The following is a 21,414-nucleotide window of genomic DNA, read 5'->3' on the forward strand; positions in this document are numbered from 1 at the left end:
GTAAGTACCCAGTGATAAGTACTGAACTTGTATGTGTTGGCTGATGCTATCAGCCCTGCACAGATGTCTCTGGAATGACGATGATGGTAATACTAATACCAGAGACAGTATTTTCCTGAGGTAGAGTAGCATGTACACCATTGCACAAAACCACTAAACATTTAAATCAAGTAGTGACCTGAATCTGTAGAAAGATGTTCTATACAAGCTGTCATTGCTTATTAGGGAACTGTGTCCACATCCCTTCTCTCTTTGACAGTGTTTTGTTTGTATTTGATGGGAAAGTTTCTTCACATTCAGATAAACATTTATTTATATCTTCTCCTCATGCTGGGGAACACATTGCTGTTGCAACGGGCATACAGTCACAGCAATAACGATAGTATTTCTTGAAAATGTATCATGTATAGGAGTGTTTCTGAAACAGGAGCCGTGACCTGCTGCAGCCTTACAAAGGGAGTGCAAGGAGCTTGCAAAGTGTTGAATGGCAGGAGCTAACAGCAGGCAAGTTTTCTCAAGGCAAGGGAGTATGAGCTGATTACGATTATCAGTTGCAAGTGTTTACACTGCCCAGGTGGCTGTTAATTTCCTTCAACTGCTCAAAGCAGCTCCTTGCCTGTAGAGCCAGGAAAGAGAATCAACTTCTGCAGCAGGAATTGCAGCCTGTTTTCACTCCTCTGCCCTTCAGAAACCGGCTTGGTCTTGGACCAGGAGACGATGTGAGGAAAGATAAGTTGCATTTTCATAAATTTAAGGAACTACTGTTAATTTGTTGGTTACACAAGGAAAAGAAACACGATTAGTACAAAGTAAGGATGACAAGTCTTTGGTGTGGTAAGAGGTTGTTATGCGCTGTGAAGTGTCACATTAGACCTAGTGATAAGACAGACTTAATTACATTGCACAAATTGATGTGGCAAATAAACCCAGGCTACAGTGTTACTATAACACCACTAGTGTTACTGTGGGACTAGTGTTACTGTGGGAAGCATAAGGAATTGTAGTAGTGTTATACTTTTTCCAGGCTGACTGATTAATACAAAGCTGACACATGTCAGCAATATAATCTGTGTGTATTGCTGTTTATCTCATATACTAAAAAGGGAGCAGTAGACTTTCAAGTAGAGTACAAGACTAGAAAGATGAATGCAGTTAGTGAATGAGAGATTTTTAACCATTTGGAACAGGGAAAGCTGAACAGGAAATAGCAAGATGCTCTAGAATTAGGGGGGTTTTATATGCATCTGTAGTTATTCCTTGGGGTTGTTCTTGTGCACACAGCTACCTAGTAAATGATTCTCTGATTTTAATCCACTGATTTTGGTGGGGTGAAAGACAACAGCTTTTTCTAACTGTGGCTGTATTGTATATCCTTAGCAATAGGTTTTGGGTAGTCTCTTATCTGTTGGCAGTGCTCCACGGTTCTAGCTTGTCAGTCACGTTCAATACAAATGAAAGGCATTTGCTCTGCTAAAACTGAATGATCATCATAAACAGATGAGATTTATTTCCCAGCTGAGGTCTGCAGAGTTCTAGAACTTACATGACAGATTAATCTGGATATGACAGCAATTATAGTGATGGGCTGAGTGATTCATTTATGAAGAAAATTAGTACCTTCAGTAGGGAATTGCCTGCTTTCCTTTTCCAATGTGATTCACAGTTTTTCATGTCTGTTAGATTTCTTATTTTCCTCTTCTGAGTATTCAGAACACATGTTCTTATCATGCCAATTACCTCACCTTTGCTTGCTTTTAACTTCAAAGGTGGCAATGTTTTTTGCAAAAAATATCTCGCTGCATCAATTTTTGTCTCTATCTACTAAGACCTGATCTTCTATTAAGACCTCTGAGCTGCAAAGTGTGTAATTCACATTCTTTAGTTGCAGAAATTAGATTTGAGGTTAGGATTCAATCCAAGTCTTTCAAGAAACTTGATTCAGGAATTAACATGGCTTCAGCCTTTTCACATTACATTTTTTCACAAAGGACAGTAGTGGCTGCTCCCTTTTAAAACACAGCTGTAGGAAAACCTTATTTTAATATCCCAATAGGTAGGAGACTGATCTAAAAAGGTAACGATGAGGTTCCTTTCTTTCCTCAGCATGCAGTGAGTCACCTTACTCCAGGAGTCAGGTGTCCTATCTTCCATGAGCATTTAACAATGTGAAAAGCAAAATTAAATGATCCTGCTATCCTTCCTGCAGGAAATCTGCCTGTGTTTTAGACCTGCCATGCAATATTTTTGTTTTCCACATGTTTTGGTGTTATGGAAAAACAGTGGTTATTGTTACTGCCCTTCATTCAGTACCCTTTTCCTAAGGTGTAAATTATTTGTTTATTTTTTCCTCCTAGGGAAACCAGTTCACACCTTTAATCATCCTTAGCCCTCTCTCTGAACTACTGCTAGTTCTACTATTACCTTTTGCTTATCAGAATCAGGACATTCAGGACAGGGGCACAGCACACCTGCTGCTCCCGGGGCTTTGACAACTATAGTGTCTTCTTCATCTAGAACACTCCTTTGGCAGTAAGGCTGGCGTTAGAGCATGTCTGCTCAAAACCTTCCCTAGCAGTGTGCCTAACAAATGACTGCGCCTCAGACCCTGGAACGGGAAAGCCCACTGATGTATACGGTAGCCAGAGATGCACCTGGTGCGTGTGAAAATACACTGCAGGCATAGAGAGGATATGCTTGCCAGTTCTAGCTCAAGCTGTGAGACTGGAGTCAGAACAGTGCCAGGAGACAAGCACAAGAAACCCTCAACCAAACTCTAAAGCTCAGATCCCATCCAGTCTGAATCTTAAAACAGACTAGAAATGTATTCTGCCAGGGGAAGGCTGCAGGAACCTTTTATTTGAATCATATCTCGGGCAAGAGTTGCCAGCCTCAGAGAACTGTCATTCCTCTATTTTGACTTGGAAGCCAAATTAATGGGTCTTGGAAGTATGTCCCTATTACTGGTGTTCTGTGATAACTAAGGAAAGCGTGGCATGCTTACAGTAAGAGTGAGAAGGAACACAGCAGAGCATATTTGAATATAGAGGCTCCACCTCAGTTTCCTGGGATGGGTTTCTGAGATTTTTATTTTTTTTTTGTAGCATCAAGAGCCTCTGGTGTGCGCTTGAACAGTCATATATATATGCATGTGCCTTTTTTAAATCGCCTCCTTGTGCCGAGTACTGGTTTGGCACAACTATCAATGCGGTAGCACTGTACAGCCTAAGGTTAAAGACTTAATTCACAGTCCCAGTGCAAAGAATGGCCTGTTCATTCACAAGGTGTTAAGAAGTTACATAGGGAATGACAGAGCATTCAGGCTTTGAGTGTGGTCTTCTCTGGTGCCTGGGTATACAGACCTATCTTTGCCCATGATTAAGTGAGAACAGCAAAGGTGCTTCCCCCTCATCCTCCCTCTGTCTTGGACAGGGAATGTGTATGTCCTGATTTTCCTGCCTTTCCTACTCCACGCACCCACACGCTTGAATGCCAGTCTGCTATCCAGGCTCTAGGAGTCTCCTTGCTCTTAAAAGAGAAATGGACTCTGCCCTAGATATGCTGGACTGAGTCCCAGAAAATGGCTGCTGTCTGTCCTGCCTTGTGTAAGTAACCAAACAGCAGAGAGTGCTCTTGTGAAGCAGCAGTGTGGTGAACGCGAGAGCCAGGCGCTACCCAGTTCCTCGCCTGCCTCCTTTCACTGCTTGGTGCTGGTGGAAGATGGTCTGACTCAGGCACTGCTTCCCAACTGCAGCAGCACCACGAGGAACAGAGACAAAGGACTAAGGCACGCATGGTGCATAGGTGAACGTCAGGGTGAATGACTTTTAAGTTCCTCTGATAATGGTAAAAAGGCTTCTGGGATAGACATTTTCTGCAGGAGTAACCCATTCCATACACAATGCAATGGTCCAGGATAGCCTGAAATAACAAGGGAGCCATCTCAAACTTCAGGAAGAAAGACTTCAAGGTCAGCTTGAAGCTAAATCACATTTGACGAAGCTCATTCATCCATGTGTTGTGCTTCATATGGACTGCTTCCTACTGTTTTGAGTTAGGAATCATTAAACAAATCTATTACGAAGAATTTTTTAGAAAAATGTACTGAAAAAAGAGGCAAATTAGAAGGATACACTCACCAAAGAATTCTAATACAAGCATCTGCCTTTTATTTTTTCTTTTTTTAAAGGTGGGGAAAAAAAAGCTACTAAAAGTCACCATGTTCCAAATATTACAATCCTGTATTTTCTTGTGTAGTTTCTTCCCATTTGACTGAGTAATGGAGGACACAGGAAGTCTTCTGTATAGAAATAGCAGAAATACGGAGCTGATTTTAGAAAACTGTTAACTTCATTAGTGATGATACATATATTATAAAATTGGTAGGAAGTGTCAAAACACTTTCTAAATCAATAGCATGTTGATTTAGATTTGCGCATTTGCTGAGCTTAGTTGCCAGTGCATATACAATAACATTTGTAAATAATTAAATGACAAATTATTCCAGTTAAACTGAACTTTAACCTTAATCAGTGATCTTCAGTAGTATACTGATGTTTGAAAACAACACAGGAGGAAAAAGTTTATTTTCATTTCCAGTAATTTAATATAGTAAGCTTCCTATACAAACTTTTTAAGTATTACATACTATTTTTTTTAAATTACGTATCGTTGCTTTCGTAAGTTAATCAGCACAAAATAGTGTGTGACTTCTTACAGCAACATCACTTGAGATGACATACAGAATCAAAGATGAAAAAAACCCCACTGTGCATGTTCTGTAACATAAATTAAGCAAATTACTCACTCATCATTTTCCACAAAGCTAATCACCCACTAGACTGAATAGTGAAAAATTAACTAGAAATTGATGCTAAATATGTTATTGAAAGGCCTATACCAATCATTAGTGGAGAATACTACAAGATGACTTTTCTAAGTGGGGTTTTTAGGTACCTCTTTCATGACACTCCCCAAAATATTCTGTCAAATTCAGTCTTTTTATTCACTAGAATTAGATGGCTAGATTATCTTTCAAGAAAGTACTAAAGGGTGTGCATTCCAATTAAAAGAGAGGCTCATTAGTGGACACTAGCAAAAGCTAAAAAAGCTGTAATGTAATACACTCTTGTATTGTATTGTGCAAGTAACTGTTTATTCAAAGCACCACAGAATATGGGCTACTAGAAGTAAACTCTTTCTTCTTTACGCTGACAGATATTTCTTACAAAAAAATTATTTTCTCCTGACTGCTGTGCTGAGTTACGTACTGATAAAAACTGGAGTAGAGAGTGATGCATCAGTAAGCACATGCAGAACTTGGAAGCTGAAGGAAGGTTTTGTTACCTACCTGATGCAAAGCAATTAAAAAGCACAAGTAGCATTGGGAAGCAGTCAACATCTTTCAGTGTGAACACACAGAAGATCTGAGCTGAGGAGCTGAAAAGTGTTGCAGTGGTATTTACAGAACTGACTGACTTGGGTTCATGCAAAGATGAACACTTAAATCTATTTTATTTTAAAGTCATCCCTAGCTATGCAATAGGATGCCCTAGAATTGCAGAAAGGCTCGTGTATGATACATAGGACTAGCAATTTCATGTATGGATTCACACTTCAGATATAACAACTATTCCGTGAATATTTATTGTCTATATATATATTTAATATACTGGATATAAACTTATAACCTCTGAAATATTGCCATTTTCTTAACATCCTATTGTATTCTTGACAGAATAATTTTGGCTTAATTTATACAAAAACCTACTTAAGCGTAGATGCAGTATCAGCCTTTTTCTGCTTACAATTTCTCCAAGCAAGCTGAAAAATAATGTTGTCTAACTAAAATACACTACAGATATTGGACAGCTACATTTGTAATGGTGTATGATTTTTTATTTTTTTGGTTTTTTTTACAGGATGAGAATATAATGCGATCCATGCAGCTCTTCGAAAACGTGATTTAATGAAGACATTAGGTCTACAAATAATGGACAAAAATGAGCTATTCTGCAACATTATCTAAAAGATGGATTTCCCACTTTATCATTAATAAAATTACTCAGCTTTATACTGAGGCATGCATTATGCAAATAGATTTTTTTATTATAAGATTTTCCCAACAAAAAAAACATTCTAAATTAGAAAATTTAGCACTTCAACAGTAGCTACTTAGTTAACAAGATTGTTCTGAAAAGTCAGGTTTTTACTGAAAACCCAAAAAGAATCAGACCCAACATTATGCAGCTTTATTATCATTCCAACCCCTAGATAAAATAGATACTATCACAGAGATTAAATAAATACTCTTAGTTCTGCTACTTATTTGTACTGGATTAAGCTCCAGGTGTTTGAGTGCATTTCTTAAATCTTAGCTTCTAATTTATACAGAGGCTTTACCATGTATTTTCTTTTCACACTTCTGTGGCCTAGTCCTCATTTTTTTAATAATACTTTGCGTTAAAGTGCTATAATGAATGTGCAATGCACATCTTGCTGCAATTGCCTTCCACCTTTGACTTGCAAAAATCAAAACTTAACAAAATAGATAACTTGAGAGGAAAAACTGTTATAGAAACCAAAAAAAAAAAAAAAAAAAGAAAGAAATCGCTTATAGGTAGATTTACTCCCTAACAAATATGAGTAAGCTTCTATCAATCACACTTACCTAGTAAATTTGCATTTAATTTATCATTACATGAATATCAGGAGTCCTACATACTGTATTTCGAATTCTTCTTGGTTGTATCCACAAATGTCTTTAAGTTGAAGGATCTTCTGACTTTTTTTTTGTGTGAAGAAACCCTAACCGAATCCTAACAGTGTTTTCATGAGTACATGTCTTTCTGCCTTTAATGAAGAAAAAGGCATGAACTTCTTTTGAAACTTCCATTCCACTTTAGTGCTCAGACTGAATATTGCTATTTAGTAAGACCTACTAATAATGACTGCTAGACAGGCTAACATCTGTTTCAGCTTTTTGTAATACCTTTTATTATGAGAAAGAGTCAGGAAATAATTGGAAAGTTCAGCTACGTGATATCATCTATATGCAATAAATGCATTACATGTTTTTAGGTTCATTTCTTCGCTAAAATTGAAGCTACCTTAATTCTGAACCTAGGAAGATTTTTCTAAAAAAGTATGTACCTAAAATATAATACTGCCTTCCCCTCCGTGTAATTTATAAGATCTATTTTCCACAGAGTTTATGCCAATACTTCACAATAGGTGAAATGCTATCAGAGATAGGCCAATCTTAATTGTGACATTGCTGCAGAAAACGTGAAAGGGGATCCAAGAAGTAGAAAGAATGTTGCAAATGTTCATTTGCAAAAATAAATCAGGTATCTATTCTGGTGTAGAGATGGGATGTTAGATGCATGTTGACGGCTGCTCTGCTATCACCAGTGTAGGATAAGAGTAGTACAATACATGTACACCTGAAATCTGCTGTAGCGTGTTTGTGTAAACTAAATGTGCACATTTTGTAAAAAAAATAAATAAACATGAAGAAAAACATGCATCATCATTAATTTTTTGAGTTGTTAAACAAATACTTGTATTTCTTCAAATTAAATATTTTTGCCAACAAGATTATTTTTTTAAAAAAGCTTAAATACCTAGATCTTGACCTAGCATAATTCTGATCTCAGCAGAGATCTTAGCACAGTCCTGAAGTAAATTTAATTTAGCCAAGTAGTGGTAATTTTCAAAAAATTCTGAAATTGCTTTCCCATGACAGACTTTTTTTAATACCTTATGCAACAGCATCTTCTGATGTCAAAAAAGCCTCCTTTCAACAACGTTAAATTCCAAAACTGAATCCTCGGGGGAAGAAGTTCTATGGGAAATTTTATTGCTTCAGTCTGTTCTCCCTCACAGAGTAACTTGAATACCCATAACACAAACCCTGAACAGCATTCATTACAAGACCTGTTAGGAATTATTTTGCAATCAAGTTCAAATATGCTTATGGGCAAACACTGCACCCTACAAGGCTTGACAGCCAGGTAAGCTGGCTTCTGCAGTTGTTCTATTTAACTTGGTTTTTCCATAGCTTCCATGTTCAGAAGTTTATTAGCTTGTCTACAGCTGCATTCACAAGCTAGTCCCAAGCACATCTGTAGCATTACAGAACTGGGTGCAAAAGGAGCACGATGTAAATACTCCAGTTGCCTCCCACATCTAGCTCATGTTCAGTAGGCCCAAAGCTAACTGAGACTGATTAGCTGAACAAAACCTAGGCTGTGGCTCTACAGAACGACCTGATGCCTCTGCACTGTATCCTCCAGAGCCTTTCCAGCTTCTCAAAACAACACACTGAGAATGCACCGAGCAGTTCCGCACCGTATACTACCCGTTTAGCACATTCAGCTGAACGCCGTTAAAAGCTGACTCTCAAGAAGTCTAGATGAGTTCTCATAGTTCTACGTCTAACTCAGTAAGTCCTGATGAACCCAAACTGCACCGATCTGTGCCTGTGGCACAAAGTTACATGTTTCAAAAGCAGGTATACATATGCAATTTAACACCGAGTTACTATTTAAGTAATTACAGCCAAATTATTTTGCTTCACACAAACATACAAAACATATTAAGCACTGCAGATATATTAATGGAAAATGTAACTAAACCCAAAATAAGAATCGATGTTTACTCTGCTTTTGAAATAATAGCCAGTTAGTCAATGTCATTGTAAGCAAAATGCATATGCAAATAGCAGCCAATAGAAAGAATTATTTTAAATAGTCTTTCATAATTATGTATTCACAAACTGACAGGACTTTTCCCACTCTCCATCATACTGAAGAACTATGCTTATTTTAAGACAATATGTCATACCCCAAATAAGTGTCAGTGATGTTCACAGGCAGTTTCTTTCCAAACTTCACCTTACAGTACAAATCACTGCAGTTTTCTTGTTCAAGACGAGATAGAACAATAGGTTGGGATTTTAGATTTGATGATAGCCACAGTTGCCTGTTGATGAAAATAAACCACATTTAAACAAAATAAGGAGCACTAGCACTACATGTAAGAGTATTCATATAGTCTCTATAAAACTGCATAATTCACAACTTTTACTTAGTTATCTTTATCATTCTCAAACAGTAGAAAACTAAAAAGTTAGTATTTGCTGAGAAATTTACTGTGAAAAGGGCTGAAAATAATCAACTGAAAAAAATGGACCATTATGATAACTAATGCTGGACAGTAAACATCCAAGAGAAAGGAAATGTAAACTCACACCTAAACCTGGGCATAAATATAGACATGAAATAAGGGATTTTTTATAGAGGAGTGATATTCAGGAAGGGACTTCCAAAAATAAGTAAGACTCATATAGATAATAACTCATTTAGAATATTAATTAGATAAATTCAGAGGTTGGATTATATAATACTGCTTGTAATCACAATTCAGGAGTTTGTTTCCAGTTTTCTGCTTTATATTATTACAGTATTTTTAAAAGACAGAAAGACCTACTCATAAAACTGGTAAAACTGCAAGAAATCAGGGGCCAGATGGAAGAATTAGAGGTTAATGATTCACTGGATTAGTTACATTATCTAGACCTAAATTTTCAGAACATCAAGGTGATGATAATTTTCTTTTTCTTGTCTCACTACATATAAATAAAAGACTCTTACGCTTCTTTACTTGTGATGTTTTTCAAGTTGGTAATACAAACACTGCTACTGCCCTTAAATGAATATAAGGGTGCGCACGTGCCACACACACCTACCCACCCCACCCCCACCCCCACACTCCCACACCCACCCCCACACACCCACACCCACACCCCCACACAAAAAGTGGTGTCTACTGATTATTTGGACACCTGCTGATTAAGGCACACAAACTCAGAATTGGTAGACTGTATTTATGATCCCTGCTCTTTAGGTTATTCCTATTCTTTATCAATGACCATTTAATGTAATATATGCAAGTGTTCATATGGTCAAGAAAGCATCTTCTAGATGAATATCCAAGCCAATACTCTCTCTCTTTTTCTTCTTTCCTCCTTTCTGCATAATGTACAGCACGATAGAAAATAGCAACAGAACATTCAGCAGAAGAATACTCTGTCATTTATCATTTAAAGCATTTTTTTTTTTTTATATATAGCAATTTCAGATTTAACCTCCAAGTTAACCACAATGGGCTGGAAAATATCTGATTTCCTCAGTAAGTGATCTAAACAATAAGCTATTAGTGGGAATGGGCAGGTATCATTAATAACAGCAAAAAGTATGTTTCAGCAACAGTAAATCTTGTTGAGAAAAGTATTTAGGCTCAGAAAAAGCAACACAAAAGCCTGCATCCCAGGCATACTGAACAAATATTCAGCCGGAGTCAGATGTCAATACTCAAGAAGGGACGAGAAACTATTTACTAGTTGACATTTGGTTAATTTATGGATCACTCTTCCTAGGCATCTAGCCTACCCTATGGTCTGTACAAGAAGCTCACATGCTTTCCTCAGCATAAGCATCTAGAGTGCTGCAACACCTAACTTGGAGTAAGGACGTATATTAGGCATGCTGGATCTTTCCCCACACAACTAACCCATTTGTCACACCATTTTAAACCCTGGTAAAAAAAAGTTAGACGTTCTAGAGAAACAGAGAATCTTCAAGAAAGAACAGCAAGTATCTCATTTAATCACTAAGTATGCATAAGCTTCCCAGCAAAAACAATAAAATGTTCTAGGCAAACATCACAGGTAGTGTGTGTACTTGGATGCACACTTGCTCCTAAAGAGAGTTCTCCCGAATGGGGCTTGGTGTGCTGTGCTGTAAAAGTCCAGCCATGCAGCTCTTTATATAGGTATGGATTCCTTGGAATATTTTACTGACATACTCCTGTATTTCTGGCTCAGAGATTAAAACAATGGGGAATATAAATGGATAGTGGAAGATAAAAAAAAAATGGGAGACAAAAAAAATCTAACTGGCAAAATATGGATTACCCAGAGTAGATTTAATGTCATTTCTATTAACACTCAATACATCAGACTAAACCAACTATTTTAGTATGGACTGGAATACAACTCTACTGATTGCCACAGTGCAAAATCCTGTGCTTTATGCTATATGAATAGTGGAGATGTAAAAATAAACAATTTTCAGAACAGGGTTCTTAATCTGAAAGCCAGAGATGGAAGCTGCTTTGGCAAACATGCATTCAAATGTGCAGATTACAGAATAATCATCTGATCAACTCACCTTTCCACCATATTGCTCCAACTTTTGTAAAGTAACAGTAACTTTTTCTCTAAATTTCTTGTCCATTAATCTCCTTGAAAGCTGTTGGAAAAGTAAAATAAAAAGGTTTGTTGCACAATATAGTATAATATGCACAAAGAGGCCAATATAATTCTATTTTATCACTTTGTTTCATCTTCGCTTTGGAAAATCAAAGCCAAAAAGAAACACCACTTTCTTTACAGCTTGTAACTGATGTCAAAGTATGGAACTCAGTCAAGGAAAAAGAATAAACTGTTAACTGATAAGAAATCTAAATTCAAAGAAAACTCAACTGTTAGCAATAAAATATTTATTTTATTTTCTTTTAGCAAACAACTTTTAAACAGGTATCAACCGTAAAAAAAAAAAAGCCATTCTTAAAAGTGCTGTCCATATGAAAAGCTAGCAGATTGTTCCCATGCATTGAGAGATTCATTGTAGTGGAAATACTTTAAAAAAAAAAACAAACTACTGCAATTTAACTGTTCTACACTGGATATTTAAAAGGTCCTTTTATTACACTGTAAAAGTGCACTTTAGCCTGCTTCCAAACAAAACCATGAAAAGCCCATCTAACAGAGGAAGGATATCTAAAGAAGCAGTCATTATAAAAATACTTTCCATAATCCAATTCTAAGTATATTTAATCAAGAGCTTCCTTGTACAGAATTCCCATCTGAAAGAAGTGGGAATATTTGCTTATATTAATTTATTGAAACTTTCACAGATTTGTTAAAATATTCACACTTAAACTGCAAAACTCATTTTGCAATAAACATAAACTTCCCTTTCAAAACACAGCATCTATTTCATCTCAGGCTTGACGCTGGATCACTTTTAAGTAGTACAGACAACACTTCCTTTATTTTCTGATTTATGTTAACAACAGGTTTTGGACTTTATAAGACTTCAGTAAAGTTGCTTATTAAAGCTCCTTATTAAAGAATGATGAGCTACACAGAGGAATATATGAATTAATGCTTTTCATGGAACTGCTGAGTACTGTATCTGTGCAGATATTATAGTAAACATCTCAACAAAAGTACTATAAAAATACAGATGATTTTTTACTATAGCATTAAAAACTTGCATTTGTGAGTAGATGCTTAAGATGATCATTAAGAGATGGGCCAATGACAGCACTCAGTTGAACTAAAGCATCCAATCCCCTTCCGAATACTTCATCATCCGAATGGGCCTTCAGAGCAGGAAAAAAAGATAATCCTGTCAGAATCCTCAGACAAATGCACAAGTTCTTCAAAATTGCAATCTCTACATTATGTAGTACTTTTAGAAATTAAAACTAGTGTGCAACTGCTATTTTTTATAATGTTACAAGTTGACAAATACAATATGACTGAATATTAGTATCTAGAGATAACATTTAAAACCAGAAGTATATTTTTAAAGTAGAAAATGGAAGTATCCACAAAATGGCAGTGAAACACTTGCATTTCTTCTGAGACAAGGAAACTAGTAACTTATTATTGATGAAATAAAAAATTCACAAGGCAAAACAGTTTACTACACCAACAATGCACATTAGAAAGAACTCTTCAAATGTGGGTATGTTGAAATGTAATGAATTTAGGGTAATTTCTATGTAATTCATAACAACAGTTGTCTTTGTTGGAGAAACACAGGAGCCAATGACTTCCTGGCTCAATTAATTTAGTCCCCTGCCAACTACAGCTTTGTCACCTGCCAGGAATTATCAGGCTCTTACCTACTTCTAGGGTGCTTTATCATCTTTATTAGTCCCATGGGAAAGTTCTTCTATACCTGAGTTCTCTAATGCTTTAGTTATCTCACTCTGTATTTAGCAAACAAATTGATTCATAACAATTTATTTTGTTCTCGTACTAATAATGACCTTTAAAGTTATTTTTCCACTCTGTCATTTGGCCCTGAACGTTTTACATAGAAGTCATCGACTGCTTATGCAGTAGAAGGTTTATCAAGACTTTATACCAAAACAGTGCAACAATGAAAACTATCAGATGAATAACAGTAATTGGAAGAAGAGCCAAGAATAATTTTTTTAAACTTTGTCTTCCAAACTAAACCAAAGATACTGATAACACACAGTTCTGATCTTCTATTACACCTTTGCTCTGAGTTAACGAAGAATTGTCTAACTTTCAACCATGTCTATAAAACCAGACTTTAAAAACAGCTAGGTTAAAGGACAGCAAGTAGCTGAACCAGAAAAGGGCTCTGAAAGACACGAAAAAGATCCAAGACAGATCACCTTCAAGGCCAATACTTTTACCTCTCTTTATATTCAGAAGGAGTAGAAAATTTGAAAGTATTTTAAAAATTAAAAATATGAGCTCAAATATTTTAACTGTATTCCTCCCTTTTCCTCATTGGCATATTCTGTTGCATCTCTGTAGCATATTTTGAATTTTCAGATGTACCAGATGAGTATTTTTTCCCAAATCTCCATTTTACTTCAACTATTTTTTTTTGCATGATTATGTGGATATATAAATTCATCACATATTTATTTATTTCTGCTTATATTCAGATTTTACTAGAACATTTCCACAGAATTTGTCCATAGCTACTGTCATACAGCTATACAAGAAGTTGCCTATCTGAATTTACAGTAACATATTTAGCTAATATAACGAAGGCAGGGTTAAAACGAGAAAAAGAAACTATTCCCACCCCTCCAAGCCCCAAACCAAAAGCCCATGCAATAGATTTATCACATTAGTATTTCCCATGTAGTCCTCACCAGCTCAAGAAAAAAAAAAAAAAGAAAATCAAACCCATTAAAATCTCTCTATGAAGAGTAAGACATACCAATGCAGCCTTTAAAACTGGAACTAGACGAGGCAACAAGGGAATTGCTTTTTCAGTAGCACCTTCAACCATAAGCAGTTCTTTAAAACCCTCCTTTGAAACAAACGTATAGGGATGTTTTGTCTCTCTTAGACCCTGTTGCAAATGTAAAACATTTGCTTAATAGTAAACCTTCTTTTAAACAAAAACACATTGAAAAAGTTTCGCACAGCATCAAGATAGTATTTAGATTTTGTTACATCAGTTCAAAACATAAAGTACACTAACACCACCATGTGGAGTCATTGAGTACAACTCTGCTCACAGAATTTTCTTTTGGAATTATATTTTAATTCCAAATAAATTCCAAATTCTAAATAAAATTTTTAAAAAGCATCTATTTAGATGCCTAAAACATATTTGATGATAAATGTTAGATGATGTTGAGAAAACAGAAGCATGAACATAAAGTATAGTATTTCTCTTTCATTTATATACCGGATTCTATTTCTCCTATATTTCTTCAATCTATTGAAGAGAACTCCCTTATTTCAATAGGTAGGCTTTATTTACAAAAAAGAATCAAACCAGCTTTGTTTAAAAAAGAACCTGCAAAGCCACAAATGGATTGAAGTATTTCATTCAACAATTGGGAACCTGTGATGCAGTTTCTTATTTGGCCAGTACCTCGAAGATTAAATAGCTCTACCTAGCTCTCCCAGAATGTTCTAACTGAAGAACTACAAATGGTAGTGGTTTTGACCACCTTTATTCATAAAAGATCCTCGCAAATGTTTTTTTCATCTTTCCCTAGTAGGTGAATCTAAATTAGCTAGCTTAGCTTGTTACAAAATGCAATTTGCAGTTATGAAGTCCTGTATCCTTAATTTTGCTAGAAAATTGAGTTTACCTCTGCCAATATTAGAAGAAGAGGATCAAAGGGAACAGTTTCAGGAAGACATTCCCATTGCAGTCTGTGCTTTACTGAACCATGCACTAACCTGTATAAAGAATGAAGCATTAAAAAATTAACATATAATAATACATAATTTATTGCGAACACTATTCACTTTAAATATATAATCAGTTGGTTTGCAATATTACTATGTTATATGCACAGTTTCAATACATAACTTCTCTCCTTAGTGAAATGTTTAATGGTATTTAACAGTGCAATTATTATAATTCTCAAATATGGCAGTTTTCAAAATTCTGCTCCCTATCACATAGAAATCAGAAAATCAAGGTATAAAAATTATAGATGCCTCTCACACCGACACAGAAGATGCTCCCTTTGCAAAGGTACTTATTTTGATAAATACCAAGAAACATTTTCCTCAAATAACAATTGGTAAGGAAAATCAGTTGAAACTGAAAGAAAATCATATTGGAATTCATTAGTTACTCCTAAGATACAGCTAAAGGCCATGTATTAATGATTATTTTTATACATGTATATACATGTATTAATGATTACTTTTTTGTTATCTAATTCTGTATCCATTTGACAAAACACTACAGTAGTTATTGTCTAAGCAAATATGTAATAGACAAAAGTAACTTAAAATACCACAAAGTATTACTTGCAAGTAGTTTTGCTAAGATGTGATATTGCTGACAACTACAGAATTAGAATATTCAAGAAAATGTTGTCATACTACTTACTTCAGACAAAAAAGGCTGCAAGATGTCTACTTACTAAAATGGCATTGATTTATCTTTGTTAGTATAATGAAGTAAACACCATTACCTGACGAAATCAATTTCTTTCATGAAAGAGGTTTAGCAAAACAAATCTGCAGATAGCTTGCTATTATTTAAAAATGCAGCTTCAGTATTAACACAGCATAAAAAAGGAGCCCAAAGACTACAATTTCAAGGGAACTGAATGGAAATCTGGTTTCTGCTTTGAAGAGAGTTAAGCATCAGAAATAATTTCAGAAATGAATGGAATCAAAAAGCCTAACTAACAGATCAAATATGAACAGATATATTTCAATCTGTGTAATTCCACCTAACCATAATATATTTAATTAAAAAAAATAAAAATCCAACAAACCTGCATGGAATGCCACCATTAGCATAAAGAGCAGCAAATGCAGAAGGTGGTCGAGAATAAGCACGAAACTGTGAGGACAGGAAAAAAAGCATTATTTATTCATAACAGTAACATTTGACAACTATTACAAATATGTTAAAACTGCAGTTTACCAAAAAAGGAACTTTGGTTCTAAATTTAATCAAAAAAAGAACTGCAGCCACAGGGTGGAAAACGTACATTTATCAAAAGCTGCTTTTCAGAATTGTCTGGCTAGGAAGTTGTGAAAATGAATAAATAATGTAGAATCAATGCTCTCCTGATGGAATATACTTGTTTTTCTATTTTCTCTTGTGTATCTTAACACTGAAGTCTTCCGGGTTCTCTTCTTAACAGATTAAGGACCTCTCAGTTTTCTGATGCTCTTATTGTTGTTATATTGGTAACTTGCAGAAGGCATATTCACTCCAATTCCATCTTGATCCAAGCATAGACAAAGTACAAGGTGGCAAGATGTGGGAGAAACACCAAATCTTGGGCAAGATGGTATGAGGGCACTGGAAATCAGCAGGGAAGTACATACTGGGTGAGAATCTAGGAAGGACTCACTGGAGAAGGAAACGAGGAGCTTCACGGGAAGAAAAGCCTACACACATTTGTTTTTTATCATATACATGCTTCTTATGCATATGAATTATGATATTACTACCATGACCATTCAATGCTTCTTCCCAGATTAAACACGTTATTACAAAGCATATAGCAGGAAATACCATGAAATCTTAGTTATCTTTCAAGTGTTTGAACCTACATTAACATTGTTAAAATTTTGTGCATGATTTGATGACTTCTTGGCTTAATTAAGTCATTGTACTACTTGCAAAAAGGTTTCAACAAAAAAAAATGCCCACATGAAAGTATTCTGTTTATGGCAGACCAGTACCTCACCAAAGCACTCCCATATTTAGTTCATTTTCCAAGAGGTCTGTGACATAATTGTTTGGCTGATACGGCCCAGTGGTGAGCTATAATTCAGCCACTCAAAAGCAAGTTATCCAGGCACAAGACTTCCATGAAATAAACAACTCTCTTCATGAGCCTTCTCCTGAGAGCCCAAATTCTTCCCAAATTATTACATATTCACAGTACTTGGGAGTTTCAAGTAATGCTTACTAGTGATTAGTTTGATAGATTTTAGGAGGTCTTGATGATCTTCAAGATGCTACCTGTTTCTTTGTTTCATTGCATAACTGAAATCAGTTCTTCTAAAGTAGCAGGTGCCAAAATTTATAACTATACAAAAAAACCAAATAACCCTTTAAAACTCTTACTTCTAAATCTTTTTTAGAGAAAAAGTACACAGAAAATAAAAAAGTACCACCCAAGCCACAATTTCACCAAAACCTCTTTTTTAGGAAACTAATAAATATGTTATGCCTCAGGCATTTGAGCACAGAAATTATGGAATGTATGATTAATAACAAAAGTTTAGTTTAAATTTATCAAACCAAACCAGAAGAAGCATGACATGCATGTATTTAAAAAAAAAAAAAAAAATTCTTCCAGCAAGAGATCTATTTTAAACAAACAGAAAACCCACCACCTATACATACTGGATCAATAGTTTTAGGATTCAGCTTGTCACTAGGCTTTGGCAGTGGTTTAAATGCAGGTTCTGGAGAACATGGCAAAGAAGTAGTCTTGGTTTTCTGTACTGCAGTCTTTGGTTTTATCTGGATGCCTGATGACATTCCTAGAACACTGCTTCCTAGAATAGAAAGATTAAAAATGTAAAATATTTTTCATTGCTATATAACAGAATATCAAGGGTTAGAATCCCCAGGTCTAAAGACTGACAAGAACAATCAATCAAGAAAATCCAAGCGTACTAGAAAATAAATACTTATTCTTATATATGCTATGCAGTGCATTGGATACTTTTGACAGTCTTATCACTCCATCTTTTAAATGCACGCATTTCCTAATCATGTGCTGCTCTCCGTTACTTCTGTACTTTGAGACCTGCAGGAAAAGTGAAGTTAGCTATAGTCTGCCTTTAGGGTAGCCTACAGAAGTCTGAGCAGCATTATGGTGCTCAGCAGAACAGCCCAGACTGAAACAGGCTGGTTGAGTACAGTTAGAGCAGAAGAAAGTAACGATTTGAGGAACAGCTAAGATGAAGGAATGAACAGAAGAACAAGCAGATTCAGGACAGAAAAACCAAACCGAAATGAGTAAAAGAAAAGAATAGAAACGTAAAGTAGCAAAGCAAAATACAGAAAATTAATTCTAATTCCAGTAAGAAGAATGAAAGGAATTTGTTAAAAACAACGCAAAAATAACATTCTGTTTACATCCTTAAATACTGATTTAGGTACCTATATCTTCTAGATGTTAATGCACCAGCTACACGTTACTATATATGTATGTAATCAGGTTAAAATGTCCCTAATAAAAATAAGTCTACTGCCTATTTAACATACCAAGCCTGACACTATGATGAATAATACCAATTATTTCTGGGAAAAGACAGGTTTTCAAATGTTAATAGAATTATAAAGTGTGAAAATGCTAGTTTTGAATATTATTAATATTTAGTAAATTATGCTGTTGTGTACTCTGGAAGGAGAAAACAACTTATTAGATAAGAAATTACGTTAATTTAGTAAACAAGAAATGGCCCTATGTAGAAATGAAAACAATAGGAAGCCACTTAAACCATACACATAAACAAACACTGCCACAAGGATATGCAGGGTGCTTGCCATCACCTTTTGCAAGTTGATGACACCCGTTTTTGTCAACGTGATTAAATTCCAAATACTGAGATCAGGATGAACTACAGAGGCAGATATTTTTGCCACACTACTTCCACGCTCTATAAATCACATATCCAGATCTGGCCAGAATCTTGTACAAGTGTGTTTAGCTTGGTTAATCTTCAGACTGTCTGCTCCCAACAGAACTTCCAGTCAGGTACTTTTGTCATTATCTAAAGTACTAAGTATTTAGGATTATTTCTGCTTCTGGTAAGAAATTCTAAGGTCCCAACACTTGTGTAGGTATGCTATGTCCTTATGACTTGTAGAAAGAATTGTATGTGGCACCTAAGTTTTACTGAATGTTGAGAAACAACATGTAACAATGACTACCAAATTAGCTAAACCACACAGCAAAACTAAAATTGAAAGTTTAAATCAATACTTCTTAACTGATGATTTAATGAGAACTAGTGATTCAAATCAGCTGACCCACTGTATATCTTGTTTTCTCTTTCCTATCATTTTCAGAATACAACCTGTCTCCAATGACAGTATTTTTAAAAGAAGAACTAACATACTGCAATTGGACAACTAAGTCTTTTCAGATCACACAAAAACTTACATAACACTTTTGGGAACTATTCTGTTTGTAAAATGCAAATCATTAAACCCTTAAGTATTTTGAAACCCTCAAAGACAAACAATAACATAGAAAGGAAATTTTCCAATTTTGTAAGAACCAGCTTATTATCACAAAACTCTAGTCACATTAGATTTAGAAAACACTTTTTTAACTAAATGGGTTTATACTATAAAAAAAGAGGTAAGTTCTTGACATTAGCATTATATACCACAAAACAGTGCTATCAGTGTAAGCCTCTGAAATGTACAATTGCCCATAACGTGAACAGTCACATAACAACATAAACATTCTTCTCAGAAAAGTATTCAGAAGTTATTCGGATGTATTCAAATGCTTTTATTTTCCAAGAAGTAATCAAGATATGGGCCAAGGATTTTACTAACAAACACTTTAATCGATGACAAAATCTAGATGCATTTGAAAAGTCACTGGTTGTATCATCAGAAAGCAAACAATAAAAGGTGCGACAACAGACAGGAACAACATTAGCCCTCTGGGACAAAAGTAAAGACAGGAATAAAGGACAGTGGTAACAGTTTTGTAAAAATGCAACTGAGATAACATGCCTGTGTATTGGCAGAGGAGGTGGTGGCAGAGCAGAAAAGAAGACTTTTCATAAGGAGGTCTCAGTCTTCAGAGCAAGATGAGAGTTCTTGTGTAGTCAAGAGTTGGGAGAGTCACAGGCACCTGTGGAGAGATCAGATAGCAGAGGTACAGCTGCGAATCAAACAAGTGGCAGACAAGTTTTGATGCAGAAGTGAAGCATCCTACTGGCAGATGACAGCTTCAAGCAAAAAGAAAAAGCACTTTTAAAAGACATTTTTCAAAGGGGGGAAGGGGCAGGCTGGAGTTTGGGTTCTAGGAGCCACTCAGGAAAGGCAAAATGAAATAAGTGGGATCCTGAAGGCGCAGGTGCTCCCCTACGCTGGTGTCAGCTCTCCCGGAGCGCAGCTAGGGCAGAGACAGCGTAAGGCGCATCGAGCACCGTACCCGCCCGGAGGCGCAACCCCCAAAGCTCTGGCCAGTTACCACGGGGCCGCCGGACCGACCCTCACGAACACTGTGGGACATCAAAAGCCCCAGCGAGAGGCCGAGGGGCCACGCACGCCCCTCCCCGGCCCTTCTCCCCTCCCCTCCCCACAGCTCCCGCTCTCTCGCGGGGAGGCCCAGCTCAAAGGGGACAGAGGGGAGGCGGGGGCCGGGCCGGTGGGTAGCGGTACACCCCTTCTCGCGGGCCCCTTGGGAAGGGCGGCCGGGCAGTGCCCTGAGGGCTCCCTGCGAGGCCACGGAGAGGGCCCGGCGGCGGCCCGCGGAGCCCGGCCCGGCCCGACCCAGCGCTACCGGCCGGGGGCCACACCGCCACCCCCTGACCTGGCGGGCGGCAGCTGCGCGCCTGGCGACGCTTCCTGCCGGTTGCCGCGGCAACTACGGGCCGCCGAGAGGCCAACCTTCCTCGGCGGGGCGGCGCGGCGGGAGCATGCGCAGCGGGGGGCGGCGGGGCCTGCCGTGAGCGCTGCCCGCCGTGCTGCGGCCCCGCCGGCGGACGGGGGCTGCCGGGGACGGGGCGGCCGTGGCGGCAGCTCCTCAGTTCGGCGCTTGCTGAAAAGAGCGCGAAAATTAGATTAAAAGGCGCGTTCTTTCGGCGTACCTTGTGTGTGATAAGAATGGGGAAGGCAAAATTCCAGGAGGAATTGCCGCTCATTTATATCCGCGTTCCTAATAGCTTCCCAGGGAAACACTTAATTTTGCTTTTGTTTTTAATGTGACAAAACTTTGGCTTTCAGGGACAGGGCCACGTTCCCGTTTGTGATCCCTTTTGTTACAAACACAACGATGGATTTTTAGTTTCTTTTTTCCTGATAACCCACTTACACCGCACTGAACGCTCCATCACAAATGCAGTATTTATTCCTGCACCATCACATCTGA

The 21,414-nt window shown here is 37.0% G+C and overlaps 2 protein-coding genes across 14 annotated transcripts in view; one reads left to right on the forward strand and one right to left on the reverse strand.

Annotated features, from left to right (window-relative positions):
• Positions 1-6,578, forward strand: part of KCNIP4 (potassium voltage-gated channel interacting protein 4) — a 430,246-nt gene extending 423,668 nt beyond the window's left edge. For all 7 annotated transcript variants that reach the window (XM_040588373.1, XM_040588329.1, XM_040588363.1 and 4 more), the window contains one exon: positions 5,919-6,578. In XM_040588373.1, the coding sequence (XP_040444307.1) occupies positions 5,919-5,966 (48 nt within the window). In that variant the 3' untranslated portion in view covers positions 5,967-6,578. The remainder of the gene's footprint in view (positions 1-5,918) is intronic.
• Positions 9-20,925, reverse strand: PACRGL (parkin coregulated like). 7 transcript variants are annotated; one of them, XR_005827112.1, is made up of 9 exons: positions 20,052-20,850; positions 17,694-17,848; positions 16,102-16,169; positions 14,953-15,043; positions 14,064-14,198; positions 12,343-12,450; positions 11,232-11,312; positions 8,845-8,982; positions 9-4,297 (listed from the first exon to the last, which is right to left on the reverse strand). XR_005827112.1 is itself a non-coding variant. In XM_040588423.1 (9 exons), exons 3-9 carry the CDS (start codon positions 17,829-17,831, stop codon positions 8,926-8,928), a joined length of 678 nt encoding a protein of 225 aa, XP_040444357.1. In that variant the 5' UTR covers positions 17,832-17,848; positions 20,052-20,172; positions 20,857-20,925; the 3' UTR covers positions 4,580-8,925. The 7 variants fall into 7 exon arrangements, 5 of the variants coding, with proteins under 5 accessions (XP_040444357.1, XP_040444350.1, XP_040444337.1 ...); XR_005827122.1 differs by lacking the exon at positions 9-4,297 and adding an exon at positions 4,580-4,775; XM_040588423.1 differs by lacking the exon at positions 9-4,297 and adding an exon at positions 20,857-20,925 and having other exon boundaries at positions 4,580-8,982; positions 20,052-20,172.
• Between the last annotated feature and the right edge of the window lie 489 nt (positions 20,926-21,414).

Source organism: Falco naumanni, chromosome 1, assembly GCF_017639655.2.
Source record: "Falco naumanni isolate bFalNau1 chromosome 1, bFalNau1.pat, whole genome shotgun sequence".
NCBI classification, from domain to species: domain Eukaryota; kingdom Metazoa; phylum Chordata; class Aves; order Falconiformes; family Falconidae; genus Falco; species Falco naumanni.